Genomic DNA, 17,567 nt, shown 5'->3' with positions numbered 1-17,567 from the left:
TTTGGGGTGCTCATTGATCCGTCCCACAGCGTCAGACGAAACCAAACCTCTTAAGTGTCAGTTTTATTTTAAAGTTCAAACCTTGATTATGTAACCTACTGCAGCTATTTACTCTAGTCGCCCCGTCCAGGTAATCCTACTGTATAACTATATATGATAGATATATAACTGTAGCTAAACCTAAAGCTACTACAGGATTCTAATTGGGAACCGTATGAAGTGCAGGTTAAGCTAACTGAAAAGGATGGTAACTTGACAGCATATCCCAGTTTCCCACTAAAATCGTTTCCTAGTCAAAGGCTGGGTATAAACACATTAGCATAGCATAGGGTGGTAACCAGCGTCCCCTGGTAGTCTCCAGGAACCAGGAGACGGGGGCCAGGGACAGCTGGCAGAGGCAGCTGGAGCTGGCTGTTGCCTGGAACAGGGTGGACATCGCGGAGACAGAGATCTTCACGGAGGAGAGTCAGTGGAAGGTGAGCCACTTCCTTCCAGCCAAATGTGTTTCTTACCTGCTGTTTGCTATTTCAAAGAGCTTTTACTGGCCTAGGTCTCCTGTTTCCCTCTCCTCCCCACTCGCAGGCCATGTCCTCCTCTAACGTGTCTCTCTCCTCCCTGGTCCAGGGACCTGGAGCAGGCCATGTCCTCCTCTAACGTGTCCCTCTCCTCCCTGGTCCAGGGACCTGGAGCAGGCCATGTCCTCCTCTAACGTGTCCCTCTCCTCCCTCCCCTCCCTCTCCTCCCAAGTCCAGGGACCCGGAGCAGGCCATGTCCTCCTCTAACGTGTCTCTCTCTTCCCTCTCCTACCCAGTCCAAGGACCTGAAGCAGGCCATGTCCTCCTCTAACGTGTCTCTCTCTTCCCTCTCCTCCCCAGTCCAGGGACCTGGAGCAGGCCATGTCCTCCTCTAACGTGTCCCTGTCCTCCCCAGTCCAAGGACCTGAAGCAGGCCATGTCCTCCTCTAACGTGTCCCTCTCTTCCCTCTCCTCCCCAGTCCAGGGACCTGGAGCAGGCCATGTTCTCCTCGCTGACGGGCCTGAAGCCAGAGTTTGTGCGCCTGCTGCTGGAGAACGGGGTGAGCCTGGGCCGTGTGTTGGCGCAGGACGACGCCCTGTGCGACCTCTACAACCACCTGCCCGGCTGCTTCTTCCTCAGCCAGACGGTGCGCCGCGTGCGCAGAGGGGCCCGCAGCGGGCCCCAGGGCCTCTTTGTGCGGGGCCGGGCTGCGCCGGACCGCGGCGCCCGGATCTCCATGAGCCACGTGTCGGAGGAGGTGCGCCATCTGCTGGGCAGCTTCACCGAGCATATCTACCCCTCCAAGGGCGTCAGCAACGAGGGCCGCGATGACTACTCCGTCACCGTGAGTCTGCTCTGATCACTCATGTGTTCGTCTATCTGAGGCTCTCTATCGCCACCATAGGATGCTATGGTGTTGGATTACCAATGACCCAAAGGTTCTGAGTTGGAAGCCCAATGACTGCAGTCTACCTGTAGGCCTCCCTGAGGAGGAAGCCCTAACCCCCATCTACCTGCCCCTGAATGACATGCCCTCTAAAATGTTACGTGCTGCTTAATGGATGTGTAAGTCAATAGTAAATGACCGATCATGAAACAATCAAATTGAATTTCCTTTTGTGATGGTCTGATCCAGATAGATCCACAGGAGGCGGGCGGGGAGGGTATCAGCGAGGCCCCCAGGGACCCGGGCACGGACCTGTTCCTCTGGGCCGTGCTCCAGAACAACAGGGAGCTAGCCCAAATTGGCTGGGAACAGGTGATCACAATACCCAGCAAGCACCACGGCTGTGTGTGTGTGTGCACGCTAATTAGTGAGAAGGTAAATGACTATCTGTGTGTGTGTGTGTGTGTGTTGTCGTCAGTGTAAAGACTGCATGTGTGCTGCACTGGCAGCCAGTAAGATCCTGAAGAAGATGGCAGAGGAGGTCAAGGATGCAGAGGAGACGGAGCAGATGATGGAGCTAGCCAACATCTATGAGAAACACGCTATAGGTACACTACTACCTTATAGGTCCACTACCACACTAAACTATAGGTCCACTACCACTATAGGTCCACTATAGGTCCACTACCACTATAGGTCCACTATAGGTCAACTTCCACCCTATAGGTCCACTACCACCCTATAGATCATGTATAGGACCACTATGGGTCCATTATAGATCCACTTCCACGGTATAGATCCACTAACGTTACATTCACACGACATGCGTCCGTCGACGGATCTCATTGACTTTGCATGGGGCACTCTAGAAATGCATTGTGGGTCTGTCCGTTCTGTCGGCTCTATGGCCTGCGTGAAAAGTTTAGAAATGTTCAACTTTTCGGACAGCAGATTGCGGTTATGCGAATACAATACTGTAACGCTACTTGGACTCTGTCCAATGAAATCTCCTTTGTGATACAACCGGGAAAACACGTGGATGTCAAAAAGCACATGTCAAAAAGCCGGCCGGCAACGGGGGATTCAAAAATGGAGGAGAAAGTTATCATTGCCCAATCATCGCCCAATTCTGTTTGACCAGTCTCTGTACACGTACAGGGGCAACACTCTATTTGCGACTATGTGATCCATCAATAACAACAATTAGTATATGCTACACGTGAACCTCCTAAAATGGCGCGATCTGATTGGTTCGCTATCTCGGGATATTGGGGAGCGCGCTAGACGGTTGTCTCGTCACGCTAATAAAAACAAATAAATCCCGGCAGTGTTCACGTGTAGTATATACTAAAACAATTATTAACCTCAGGCTCTGTAAATAGTAACTAATAGTAATAATTCACTTTGCCTTCGGCGAATAATTTTTAACAAGCAGGAAGAGGCAGGAAAAAGCCGGCTTTAAGCGGGGAGCAATTTGATTGGCTGCAGGCTGTGTCTACAAAGATTACTCCCCCATGCGTCAGATATGCCCTCGGTCATCCGTCAAAGGACGCATGTAGTGTGAATGTAAGGCAAAGGTCCACTAATACGCTATAGGTCCACTATAGGTCCACTATAGGCCCACTACCACGCTATAGGTCCACTACCACCCTATAGGACCACTACCACACTATAGGTCCATTATCAGGCTACTACCGGCCTATAGGTCCACTATAGTTCCACTACCACCCTATAGGTCCACTATAGGTCCACTACCACGCTATAGTTCCACTACCACCCAATAGGTCCACTATAGGTCCACTACCACACTATAGGTCCATTATCAGGCTTCTACCACCCTATAGGTCCACTACTACCCTATAGGACCACTATAGGCCCACTACCACACTATAGGTCCACTATCAGGCTTCTACCACCCTATAGGTCCACTACTACCCTATAGGACCACTATAGGTCCACTACCACACTATAGGTCCACTATCAGGCTTCTACCACCCTATAGGTCCACTACTACCCTATAGGACCACTATAGGCCCACTACCACACAATAGGTCCACTATCAGGCTTCTACCACCCTATAGGTCCACTACTACCCTATAGGACCACTATAGGTCCACTACCACGCTATAGTTCCACTACCACCCTATAGGTCCACTATAGGTCCACTACCACCCTACAGGTCCACTATAGGTCCACTACCACACTATAGGTCCACTATCAGGCTTCTACCACCCTATAGGTCCACTACTACTCTATAGGACCACTATAGGTCCACTACCACACTATAGGTCCATTATCAGGCTACTACCGCCCTATAGGTCCACTATAGGTCCACTACCACCCTACAGGTCCACTATAGGCCCACTACCACACTATAGGTCCACTATCAGGCTTCTACTACCCTATAGGTCCACTACTACCCTATAAGACCACTATAGGTCCACTACCACACTATAGGTCCACTATCAGGCTTCTACCACCCTATAGGTCCACTACCACTCTATAGGTCCACTATAGGTCCACTACCACCCTACAGGTCCACTATAGGTCCACTACCACACTATAGGTCCACTATCAGGCTTCTACTACCCTATAGGTCCACTACTACCCTATAGGACCACTATAGGTCCACTACCACACTATTGGCGCGTTACCACCGGCGGGTGCGGGTCTGTTCAGGATGCAAAGGTGTGGCACAGTTTTGCATTTCCACAGCCAAAAGTGGGCGGGGTCCGGACTGAGCCGTACTAAGCTGTACTCATCTTGCAGTACTCCTCCGTTGGGGTACTGAAACTTCTGAAAGGGTGCCAACAAGTTTGAGCTACACACGCCGTCTGTTCATTGGTCAACAGAATCGCCACTTCCGTCCGACAGGGGGATAATAGCAAACATTCATTCAGTACCCATATTTCTTGACAACGGCAAAAGCTTAGTTTATTGAAGAAAATGTTGCGCAAAAGTTTGACGTCCTTCTTGGACGTCCTACATTGTTGCTCTTTGTTTATTGCGTTGCATTCTTCTTTTTCCTTGGATTTATTAGCAGGCTACACTGTGTCGGGCTGCTATGAGGTCCTGATGCTTACGTAGCTACCGCGGCTATCGCCATCCGGCTTAAACCCCGCCCTACCATAAGGGTACTGTCAGCGGTGGAAACGTGAGCCCTAACTGAGCTGGGCCAAACCGCACCTTCACTACTGGGCCAAGGCTTGCTGGGCCGAAGCGTAACCCCCGGTGGAAACGCGCCATAAAGGTCCACTATAGGTCCATTATAGGTCCACTACCACCCTATAGGTCCACTACTGTTCTATATGTCCAATACCATGCTATAGGTCTACTACCACACTATAGGTCCACTACCACGCTATAGGTCCAATACCACGCTATAGGTCCAATACTACGCTATAGGCCCATTAAAGGTCCACTATAGGTCCACTACCACGCTATAGGTCCACTACCACCCTATAGGTCCACCATAGGTCCACTACCACCCTATAGGTCCACTACCAGCCTATAGGTTCATTACCATGCTATAGGTCCACTACCACCCTATAGGTTCATTACCACCCTATAGTTCCACTACCACCCTATAGGACCACTATAGGTTCACTATAGTTCCACTACCACCCTATAGGTTCATTACCATGCTATAGGTCCACTACCACCCTATAGGTTCATTACCACCCTATAGGTCTACTACAACACTATAGGTCCACTACCACCCTATAGGGCCACTATAGGTTCACTATAGGTCAACTACCACCCTATAGGTTCATTACCATGCTATAGGTCCACTACCACCCTATAGGTTCATTACCATGCTATAGGTCCACTACAACACTATAGGTCCACTACCACCCTATAGGACCAATATAGGTTCACTATAGTTCCACTACCACCCTATAGGTTCACTACTGTTCTATAGGGCCACTACCATGCTATAGGATCACCACCAACCTTTAGGTCTACTACCACGCTAAAGGGCCATTACCACCCTATACGATCACTATAGGTCCACTACCACGCAATAGGTCCACTAAAGGTCTACTACCACAATATTGGCGCATTTCCACTAGCGGGTGCGGGTCGGTTCGGTGTGCAAAGGTGCAGCACGGTTCGCCTTTCCAACGCCAAAAGTGGGCGAGATCCGGACTGAGACGTATTTAGCAGTACTCCTCCGTTGGGATACTGAGACGTCTGAAAGGGTGCCAACAAGTTTGAGCTTAACACGCCATCCGTTGATTGGTCGAAATAATCGTCACTCGTGCAACAGGGAGATAATAGCAAACAAACGCAGTATCCGCAAGGTATTTCTGGACAATGGCGAGAAAATGTTGCGCAAAAGTTTGACATCATTCTTGGACGTCTTACATTGTTGCTCTTTGTTTATTGCGTTGCATTCTTCTTTTTCCTTGGATTCATTAGCAGGTTACACTGTGTCAGGCTGCTCTAAGGTCATGATGTTTACGTAGCTGCCGCGGCTATCGCCGTCCGGCTTAAACCCCGCCCTACCATTAGGGTACGGTCAGCGGTGGAAACGCGAGCCGTAACTGAGCTAGGTCAAACCGCACCCTCACTACTGGGCCAAGGCGTGCTGAGCCGAAGCGCACACGCCGGGGGAAACGCACCGGGGGAAACGGTCCATTATAGGTCCACTACCACCCTATAGGTCCACTACTGTTCTTCTATAGGTCCACTACCATGCTATAGGTCCACTACCAAGCTATAGGCCTACTACCAGACCATAGCTCAACTACCACGCTATAGGTCCACTACCACACTATAGATACTCAACAACACTAGTTGGAATAGGAGCTTCACACTTGGTGGTTGAATTAGGGGGCTTTCATTGTGTGTTTGTGTGTGTGTGTGTGTTTGTCTGTGTCTGTGTGTGTGTGTGTGTGTGTTTGTGTGTGAGTGTATGTGTGTGTGTGAGCAGGAGTATTCAGTGAGTGCCACAGTTGTGATGAGGAGCGGGCCCAGAAGCTGCTGATCCGGGTGTCCCCGTCCTGGGGCCGGACAACCTGCATCAGGCTGGCCCTGGAGGCAGATGACAAGGGCTTTGTAGCCCACTGCGGAGTCCAGGTACCCTCCCCTTGAACCCGGGCTCCCTCCTTCCTGGTGGTGTTGAGGATGCAGCCCAGCCAGCCCATGGTCTACCTCGCTGCCTGTTCTGACCTTTGACTCTCATGCTCTCTTGTGGGCAAGTAGAGTTCAAGTGCAAATTTATTAGTGTGCCTTAAAAAACAAACCAGGTGGGTACCAAGGTGCTGCACTGATCATTATACAATTCACCTCCTCGTTGCAATGCAAGAGCCTTAGTCAGGTGACTCTCTTTTTAAAAAGACCAACTGAGTCGGCTGATTTGATATAAGCCGGCACATTTCTCAAAGAGTAGGGGCAGCAGCGGAGGGACCTAAAGGGCCTGCTGGTTTGTAAGGGGAGATGAGATCTGAGATTTAAGCAGGAGTAGGACCATGCAGGGCTTTAAAAGGTACAAAGTAGGATTTAATTTAACACACAGGTCATGTTTACTAGAGAAATTACAACAAAATTACGCAAATCTCAAGACTGTTCTACCCCAATTCAACCAACACGTGAACTTTCCCACAAAAGAAAGTGGGACTTGGTTTACACCTCACTCAAAAGGCTTCCCCCCTCCACCACATCGGCAACTCAGACCACATCAGTGTCATGCTAATGCCAGCTTTTGTCCCTTTTCCACCGGCGTTACGCTTCGGACCCAGCACGCCTCAGCCCAGCAGTGAGGGTACGGAATAGCCTAACTCTATGGTATGGCAGGGTTTAAGCCTGATGGCAATAGCCGCGGCAGCTACGTAAGCATCGGGACCTCATAGCAGCCAAACACAGTGTAGCCTTCTAATAAATACAAGAAAAAAGAAGAACACGACACAATGAACAAAGAGCAACAATATAGGACGTCCAAGAAGGACGGCAAACTTTGGTGCGACATTTTCTTAAATAAACAAAGCTTTCACCGTTGTACATAAATACCTCGCGGGTACTGTGTTTGTTTGTTATTATCCCCCTGTCGCACGGAAGTGACGATTCTGTCGACCAATCAACGGACGGTGTGTGTAGCTCGAACTTGTCGGCACCCTTTCAGGCGTCTCAGTACCCCAACGGAGGAGTACTGCAAGACGAGAACAGCTCAATACGGCTCAGTCCGGATCACGCCCACTTTTAGCGGTGGAAACGTGAACCGTGCGGCACCTTTGCATCCTTTATCAACATGCACCCTCCGGTGGAAATGCGCGATTACAGACCAAGGGTTAAAGTCACCAAGCCGGTTCTAAAGCAGGTATGTGTGTGGCCAGAGGGGGCCACTGCTGTCCTTCAGGACTGCTTTGAAACCACTGACTGGGAGATGTTTAAGCAGGCGGCCACCAACCTCAACCTCATAGACATTAAAGGTTCCATGGCATGAAAAGCTCACTTTATGACGTTTTCTAATATCAATATGAGCTCCCCTACCCTGCCTATCGTCCCCCAGTGGCTTAAACTTGCGTTCGGTGTAAAACGAGCACTAGGTATCCTGCTCGCCTTTGAATAAATGGAAGCTTAGGCGCGCTGATTTGGAGTGTGGCCCCAATGTCGTCATAAGGGGACAAGTTACCTCCCCTTCCTCTGCCTTGCCCGCCCAGAGAATTTGGGCCGCCAATGAGACAATGAGCTACGACCGTGCGAGCGCCACATGTGTATGTGTGTACACGTGTTGTACACAAGTGTTGTACGAGCTACTTGCAAGTGTTGTACACTTCTTTGTTATTTGGATAACCATTCTGCTGTTGGTGTTATGGCCATAACACAACGGTTCTTTGACGTCTCTGGTATTTCCACAACGAGACTGCCGGCAGCGGGCAGCGGGCAGCGCGCGGTTCAGTCTACTTCAGATTGATGTGGAAGTGGAAGAACCAAAGACGTCAGAGTCTTGAGCACACACAGCTTTTGGCCGTGATAAAATGTATTATATGATATAGATATATATGATATTATTTAGGTATAGAGCTCCAGGACTGTAACGCAAGTGCGTACACTTCTTTGGTATTTGGATAACCGTTCTACTATTGGTGTTATGGCGCATAACACGTCGGACTCTCGTCTCTTGTATATCCACAAAGAGACTGTAGTTGGGGTTCTCTCAGCCATGGTTTAGAAGGAATTGGGGGAAAGAAACTTTGGCTTTGACTCCCTGAAGTACATGAACCACGACATTGAGGAGAAAGGGATTGTTGCCAGCGATTTTCTCCCGCTTGAGCCCCGCTTCCCGCTCCCCGCTGCCGAGGGACCACCGCCTCGGCGCAGGCCGCTGCCCGCTGCAGGAGGCGGTGGTGCCTAAGCGCTACCCCCACGAGTCTCGTTGTGGAAATACCAGAGACGTCAGAGAACCGACGTGTTATGCGCCATAACACCAACAGCAGAACTGTTATCCAAATAACAAAGAAGTGTACATCACTTGCGTTAGTTTGTGTAATCACACCCACACACACACACACACATGTGGCGCTCGCACGGTCGTAGCTCATCGTCTCATTGGCGGGCCAAATTCTCTGGGCGGGCAAGGCAGAGAAAGGGGCGGTAACTTTGCCCCTTATGACGACATATGGGGCCAAATTCGAAATCGTAGCGTCTGAGCTTTTATTTTTCAAAGGCGGAGCAGAATACCTAGAGCTCATTTTACACCTAACGCCATTTCTAGCTACTCGGGGACCATAGGCATGCTAGGGGAACTCATATTAATGTTAATCCTTTAAGTGAAATTGTCATGCCATGGGACCTTTAATCAATCCATGTTTCTGTGTGTGTGTGTGTGTGTGTGTGTGTTTGTGTGTGTGTGGGGTGGGTGGGTGTGTGGGGGTGTGTGTGTGTGTGGTTGTGTGTGTGTTGCAGATGCTGCTGACCCAGATCTGGTGTGGTGAGCTTGCTGTGGACAATCCTTTGTGGAGAGTCTTCCTCTCCATGGTATTCTTCCCCCTCATCTTCACAGGCTTCCTAGGCTTCAGGTGAGCCAACTGCCCCCTGGGCCGCGTCTATTCATAGAACAGCTCTCCCTTTCAACTCGTCCTGGTGAGTTAGGGTGGAGCGTAGCCGTTTGGTTCCCCTATTTACTCTGAGAGAGATCAAAGACACAGGGGGTGTTAGGAGGGCTCTGTAAACAACCATACCCACCCAGTTTAGCTATTAGTTTTAATTCTAATGCCTCCGATTTTTTGACGTTATTACAATGGTTTGCATGTTAACTATTAACTCCATTTAGCCTTGAACTCTGTTCCAATTTGTTCACTTGGGTTCAACATTTCTTTACGTATTAAACTTTGTAGCTTCAGGATACATATTATTCGTATGTAGGGTTGTGGATGGGTCAGACCAATTGTGTGTGTGATCCTTAATTTAAAAACGTTATCAAATCCCTGTTTAATCTAATACAAATGACTAATATACTGTTGTATTATCTGTGCATAATAGAGATTTGAATAGCTTGATGGTCTTTAAATATTTTGTTGCACTGTAAAAAGTTTCGGTGCATAGGACGGACCTATCTGCGATCGTTCCTTAGGCCTTTTTACCCTGCCAAGCCGGTTCGGTCGCGGCTTGGCGCACAAGGAACGTTCCTCTGCGTCTTTCTCATAGATCGCACCATCTTTCAACATCTTTGTTAAATGCGACTGCATCACCTTCTCCCCCATGATGGTCAGCAGCTCACGGAATTCACCGTCTCTCCAGTTAGAACTGCTCACGTTGATATTGCTGCGTTATTGTCTAGAGCAGTGGTTCTCAAACGATGGTACTGCGTACTGGTGATGCGCTATCTAGTGGTACGCAGAGGAATTAAAAAATAAATCGTTAGATTAAAAACATTAGGCTACTATCAAAATACTAGTTTGAATGGAAATACATTTACCATGAGATCATGTTCTCACTTGCTGTGTGTGTATGTGTATGTGTTTTCGTGTCTCTGCTCTAGTGCTACCACTTTGTACAGCTGACAACAGCTAACAATAAATAATATTTTTTTAAGAATAAATGTGCCTCCTGCATGAGATGTGCGTAACTGAATAGGGCCGCATGCCTACACTACTGTATGTTGTTATATTTTATAACATCTGTCATAATGGTGGTACTTGGGGAGACAAATATTTTCTGTGGTGGTACGTGGTATAAAAAGTTTGAGAACCACTGGTCTAGACAACAGAGACAGAGACAACGCAGCCACACCTCTACCCAAGCCCCCCCCAGCGTCTAATCGCATGTACATCAAAAATAAACCGCCAGTGTGTGTAGGGTCCGGCATTGTTAAAACGTCTCTTGGTTCTGACCAAAGAAGAGCGCTTTGGAATCTCTACCATTACGCACCATTTCTGGCTGTGCTTTAGTGCGTCACTCTAGATCTAAGGCCTATAGACTGAAAAAGTGGTCAGGAATATAATGTTTTCCACATAGTTTAGTTATGCTCGTATAATATGAGGCCGACTATTTCATAACTCTGTTTAATTGTTTAAGTTTTCAACAATATTTTGATATCATTAGCAACAGACTGAGCTTGGCTTATTATACAAAGAAGATGCAATCAAATGTGATAATAACTAACACAATAGTTTACCGGCAATTCACGGTCATCTACGAAGATTAATAGCCCGTTAATGCAAATCGGATCAAGCATCAATATCAACAAAGTTTGCTGCATTGCAAAAATAAAGCATTTCAGAAGCCTTTAAAAAAAATGAATAATAATAATAATAATAATAATTAAAATATATTAACCTACCCTACCTATTAACCTTTATTTTTATTTTTTTAATTTTAATTTTATTTTTTTGTTTTTGGTGGGCCTGTTGAACAGTGGGTGGTCCTAGGTCCATCAGGCCCACCCTTAACGCCGGGCCTGCCTCACTTTACACTAAAGCACTCAACGCGTGTTCTAGATGAAATGCATGTTCTGGTTGTTGACTTTGCTCAGACGTGACGAGGTGATCCAGAGAGAAGCTCAGAGGACAGAGGACATCATCACCATGGAGACGATGACAGGAAGTGTACGGCGGACCAACGATAATACGTTGTAAGTTCACATAATGGCTGGTTAATTAAGTCTCACAGCAGTTAGCGGGAACCTTGAACCTCCCAGTGTGGAGCCCTTAATGAAAGGATGGCTGACAGAAGTGGTTTAGTGTTGTGCCACACTAAAGCTACCATTAAATTAAATTCAATTGTATTTTATTTGTATAGCCCTTAATCACCAGTATAGTCTCAGAGGGCTTAGCAGGCCATATATGTATGACACCCCCTGGCCTAGCCCCCCAGAGGACACAAGATAACTCCCTTAATTAGCAAGGAATACATTTTGAAGAGGAACGCAGAGTGGGGGGTCCCTCCCTATTCACCAGAAAACAAAATTGTCAAACACCCTAACTGTTACCCTCCCCCTAACCTCTTGTATGGGACTCCTCGCCTCCCTCAGTGAGCCCCCCAGCACCAAGCAGCTGCAGCCCCTGAGGGGGTGTTCCCGGTTGGCCAGCCTGTACGGCTCGCCCCTGGTGAAGTTCTACTGGAACATCCTGTCCTACTTCGGCTTCCTCTTCTTGTTCGCCGTGGTGCTGATGGTGGACTTCCAGAGCGCCCCCTCCTGGCTGGAGGTGCTGCTCTACATCTGGCTGGCCACCCTGGTGTGTGAGGAGGTCCGGCAGGTAGGAGACAGGGAGGGCATCGGCCGATTGAACATGCACACACACACACACACACACACAAAAACACACACACACACACATACGCGCACACACACACGCACACACACACACAGACCGACAGACCGACACACACACACACACACACACACACACACACACACACACACACACACTGGGAGGCCACAGTCCCTTTGCCCTCATGGGCAAAAATCTATATAGTACTTTATAATAATTGTTTATTGTTGTAGTTTTCATTACTGCAGATGCTGTAATGATAGCAGCAGTAAATCACTGTCATGATAGCAGCAAATCTTTGCTCACCAACTCATGAAGATTCACTGGCCCTCACAATGTCTGTGCATGGCCCGCACACACACCTTCCCCACACACACATACAGATACTTAATACAGAGGTAATAAAGATGTATATTTTCTCAGAAGTACATCCACATTATGTTCTCTCTTTAGCTTTTTCATGACCCTGATGGGTTTGGATTCAGCAAAAAGGCCAAGCTCTATATCAGTGACCTGTGGAACATTCTGGACGTGCTGTCCATTCTTCTCTTCATCATCGGCCTCGCCTTTAGGTAAGTTCCTTATCCAGTCCTCCCTCTGCATCTGAGTCACCGAATAACTCCTCATTAGACCTGGATTTGCATTTACATCCAGTGGCTATACTCAGACTAAATCTCAGAGATGTGACGATAGTATTTCTCAAATAAGTGCATTCCAGATTCAACATCAGCGTTCACAACTCAGTTTGTTAGATGTCTGTGGAAGAGGTTGGTGTTCAGACTAGATAGCCCTGTATGGGATGTTCCACCTCCAATTCACCTTTCCCTCTAGCAACCCACCGCCACCGACACACACACACACACACACACACACACACACACACATATTAATGCACGTACAATAATGTTGACTAGAAAAGAAAAGTATTTTCCCCTCTCCCTTCTTCTCCTAGGCTAACGACAGAGCTGTTCTACGCGGGGAAGATCCTCCTCTGCATCGACTACATCGTGTTCTGCCTCCGCCTGATGGCCATCTTCACCATCAGCAAGACCCTGGGCCCCAAGATCATCATCGTCAAGAGAATGGTGAGGGGATGAATGATGAGGGGAGGTATGGTGAGTGGTTGAATGGTGAGGGGATGAATGGTGAGGGGAATGATAGTGAGGGGAGGGATGGTGAGGGGATGAATGGTGAGGGGATGAATGGTGAGGATGAATGGTGAGGGAATGAATGGTGAGGAGATGGATGGTGAGGATGAATGGTGAGGATGAATGTTGAGGGTGAAGGGTGAGGGGATGAATGGTGAGGATGAAGGGTGAGGGGATGAATGGTGAGGGGTGAATGGTGAGGATGAATGGTTAGGAGATGAATGGTGAGGGGCTGAATGTTGAGGAGGTGAATGGTCAGGCGGTGAATGATGAGGGCGTGAATGGTTCTGCAGATTTGCACTCTACAACATCAGCAGGATCCTGCTTCCTCACAAGGGAAGCAGCTCAGCTCCTGGTTCAAAGCGCTTGTCATCTCCCGCCTTGACTACTGCAACTCGCTCCTGGCTGGAGATCCTGAACGCTGCAGCGCGCAACCTACCTAAATTCTCCCGTCACCCCCCTCTTCCGGGACCTCCACTGGCTCCCTGTAGTAGCTTGCATCAGATTAAAGATGATGGTACTGAACTACAAGGCAGTCAATGGAAATGCCCCTGCCTACCTCTAAGCGTTGGTCAAACCACACACCCCAGCTAGGGCGCTCCGCTCAACTACCTCAGCTGGACGTGGTACCGCCATCACTAAGAGCAAGAAAAGGTCGATCATCAAAGTCACAACTCTTCTCTGTTTTGGCACCACAGTGCTGGAACAAGCTCCCTGCCGATGTAAGGACCGCAGAGTCACTCACCAGCTTCCACAAAAGACTACAAACTCACTTGTGCAGAGATCTCTTAGACTAACCCTAGACTCTGCATAGCCATCCAGTCCCCCCCTCCCACTATTGTATGTTGTACGTCCTGGCACTTAATTCCTCTGCTTTCTTCCAACTATGCAACATTTCAAAACTCCGGCCCACACTTTCCAACTGAGTAACCGAGACCCTCACTGACTCTTTCATCATCCCGTCTGGACTACTGCAATAGTGTCCTGTCTGGGCTACCCAGCAAGGCCCTTGACAGATTGCAGTATTCAGCTGCCAGGTTGCTAACCCACACCAAGCCCTGGGAGCACATCACCCCTATTCGCAAGAAATCCACTGGCTCCCAGTCAAACAACGCATCACATTCAAGATCCTCCTCCTCATCTATAAATCACTCTGCTCAATTGCACCCAAATACATCACCGAGCTCCTCCAACCCTACTCCCAGTCACAGTCCCTGCGCTCCACAGGCAGGGATATACTCTCCATTCCCCGAACCAGACTTAAAACGTATGGTTATAGGGCCTTCTGTGCAACTGCCCCTACCCTATGGAATAACCTACCACTTCACATCCGTTCTGCCCCCTCACTGTTCATTAAGCCACTGTTCATAAAGCACCTCAAAACATACCTCTTCTCCTTGACCGACCCTCCTCAATTATCCCTGCCCCCCCCACCCCATCCCCCCATTCCCACTCTTGTTAAGCAATCTTGGGTACCTTGAAAGGCGCTATATCAATTTAAGTTATTATTATTCTTATTATTAGTTCATATTATTTATTCATAGTACATAATTGTGTAGCATCTGCATTAGCTAGCTAGCACTGCTGTATGCAGGGAATGGGTTAACCTAGCCATTGTGAGTACTTGCACTTGGTTCTATGAACATCCTTACTGTACCAACAGCTATATATTGTTTCACTTCTAATGACAAATGTACTTATTGTAAGTCCCTTTGGATAAAAGCGTCTGCTAAATGCCCAACATGTAAATGTAAATGAATGGTGAGGGGATTAATGGTGAGGATGAAGGGTGAGGGGGTGAATGGTTAGGGGGTGAATGGTCAGGGGGTGGATGGGAGCCTGGCCTGCAGGGATTTGTTCAACTTAAAATGTTCCATCCAGTCTGCTTCCTTCTTCTTCTCTCTCTCTGCTCTCTCCCTCCCTCCCTAAGTTTCCCCGGTATTGTGATGTGTTTGATTCAGGCACCTGTTATTGCAAAAAAACGATGATGGATAGAGAAAGATGCACGTCACTGATAAAACCCCCTCGGTGTCACCCCCTCGGTGTCACCCCTTCAGTGTCACCCCTTCAGTGTCATCCCCTCTGTGTCACCCCCTCAGTATCATCCCCTCTGTGTCATCCCCTCTGTATCATCCCCTCGGTGTCACCCCCTCAGTATCATCCCCTCAGTGTCACCCCCTCTGTGTCATCCCCTCTGTGTCATCCCCTCTGTATCATCCCCTCGGTGTCACCCCCTCAGTGTCACCCCCTCAGTATCACCCCCTCAGTGTCACCCCTTCAGTGTCATCCCCTCGGTGTCACCCCCTCGGTGTCACCCCCTCGGTGTCACCCCCTCAGTGTCACCCCTTCAGTGTCATCCCCTCAGTATCATCCCCTCAGTATCATCCCCTCAGTGCCACCCCCTCTGTGTCCTCCCCTCTGTGTCATCCCCTCAGTATCATCCCCTCTGTGTCATCCCCTCAGTATCATCCCCTCTGTGTCACCTCCTCTGTGTCATCCCCTCGGTGTCATCACCTCTGTGTCAACCTCTCGGTGTCATCCCCTCGGTGTCATCCCCTCTGGGTCATCCCCTCTGTGTTATCCCCAGGTCATGGACTTGTTCTTCTTCATGTTCCTGCTGAGCATCTGGGTGGTGGCGTACGGCGTGGCCAAGCAGGGCATCCTGATCCACAACGAGGGGCGGCTGGACTGGATCCTCCGGGGGGCCGTGTACGAGCCCTACCTCATCATCTTCGGCAACGTCCCCACCAACATAGACAGTGAGGAGAGCCTCCTTAGGGAACCATAATGACATAGACAGTGATGAGAGCGTCCTTAAGGAACCATTATGACATAGACAGTGAGGAGAGCCTCCTTAAAGAACCATAATGGCATAGACAGTGAGGACAGCCTTAGGGAACCATAATAACATAGACAGTGAGGAGAGCCTTAGGGAACCATAATGACATAGACAGTGACGAGAGCCTCCTTAAGAAACCATAATGACATAGACAGTGACGAGAGCCTCCTTCAGGAACCATAATGACATAGACAGTGACGAGAGCCTCCTTAAAGAACCACAATGGCATAGACAGTGAGGAGAGCCTCCTTAAGGAACCATAATGACATAGACAGTGAGGAGAGCCTCCTTAAAGAACCACAATGACATAGACAGTGAGGAGAGCCTTAGGGAACCATAATGACATAGACAGTGACGAGAGCCTCATTAAGAAACCACAATGACATAGCCAGTGAGGAGAGCCTCCTTCAGGAACCATAATGACATCGACAGTGATGAGAGCCTCCTTAAAGAACCACAATGACATAGACAGTGAGGAGAGCCTCCTTAAGGAACCATAATGACATAGACAGTGAGGAGAGCCTTAAGGAACCATAATGACATAGACAGTGAGGAGAGCCACCTTCAGGAACCATAATGACATAGCCAGTGGCGAGAGCCTCCTTAAAGAACGACAATGACATAGACAGTGGGGAGAGCCTTAGGGAACCATAATGACATAGACAGTGACGAGAGCCTCCTTAAGAAACCACAATGACACAGACAGTGAGGAGAGCCTCCTCCAGGAACCATTATGACATAGACAGTGAGGAGAGCCTTAAGGAACCATAATGACATAGACAGTGAGGAGAGCCTCCTTCAGGAACAATAATGACAGAGAAATCATCATAATAGTATGGTTTTGTATGTGCCCAGTATTCAGACACTCAAAAACGAAGTCAATACACATCATAAAAAGTCAAGTTGCATAGCACACATAAATATTGGATTTACTAGAATAATCTTTTTTATCTTGCTAGGCTATATATTTCCTCAACAGTTGCTTTGTTATATATATATATAATTCTATAAAAGAGCTTGACTAATTAAATGAAAAAAACACTTCTAATGAGCTGTGTATATCACCACAACACTAGTGTGTGTGTCTCCTCCTGGCAGATGCGGAGTTCGACATCGAGTCGTGCACCGTTGACGGCTCCAACCCCCTGAAGCCCAAGTGTCCGCTGCTGAACGACCACCAGATGCCCGCCTTCCCGCCCTGGCTCACCATCTTCATGCTCTGTGTGTACCTGCTGTTCGCCAACATCCTGCTGCTCAACCTGCTCATCGCCATCTTCAAGTGAGACCCCCATCCCACCCGCTTTGAGGAAGAGATGTTTGGGGGGGCAGGATAGTCTAGTGGGTAGGTCTCCCAGTGGGAAGGCTCTGGGTTCGGACCCCCAATTGATGTGGTCTCAAAGCTCAAGAGGGACACTTGATATCTGATCCCTTCATGCAGCAATATTTACATGTTGTAGTATGGA

The 17,567-nt window shown here is 48.6% G+C and overlaps 1 protein-coding gene across 1 annotated transcript in view; it reads left to right on the top strand.

The window, feature by feature from the left end:
• The window catches only part of trpm2 (transient receptor potential cation channel, subfamily M, member 2), a gene marked incomplete at both ends in the record, with an annotated part of 29,649 nt that overhangs the window by 4,437 nt on the left and 7,645 nt on the right, over positions 1–17,567 (top strand). The window contains 12 exons of the mRNA XM_079733779.1: positions 355–476; positions 995–1,360; positions 1,652–1,774; positions 1,881–2,010; positions 6,339–6,484; positions 9,311–9,423; positions 11,379–11,477; positions 11,877–12,102; positions 12,571–12,689; positions 13,070–13,202; positions 15,853–16,024; positions 17,203–17,383. Coding sequence (XP_079589905.1) covers positions 355–476; positions 995–1,360; positions 1,652–1,774; positions 1,881–2,010; positions 6,339–6,484; positions 9,311–9,423; positions 11,379–11,477; positions 11,877–12,102; positions 12,571–12,689; positions 13,070–13,202; positions 15,853–16,024; positions 17,203–17,383 — 1,930 coding nt within the window. The remainder of the gene's footprint in view (positions 1–354; positions 477–994; positions 1,361–1,651; positions 1,775–1,880; positions 2,011–6,338; positions 6,485–9,310; positions 9,424–11,378; positions 11,478–11,876; positions 12,103–12,570; positions 12,690–13,069; positions 13,203–15,852; positions 16,025–17,202; positions 17,384–17,567) is intronic.

This window comes from Pollachius pollachius (genome assembly GCF_949987615.1).
Source record: "Pollachius pollachius genome assembly, chromosome: 3".
Classification (NCBI taxonomy): domain Eukaryota; kingdom Metazoa; phylum Chordata; class Actinopteri; order Gadiformes; family Gadidae; genus Pollachius; species Pollachius pollachius.
This window is presented reverse-complemented; position numbering and strand designations above follow the sequence as displayed.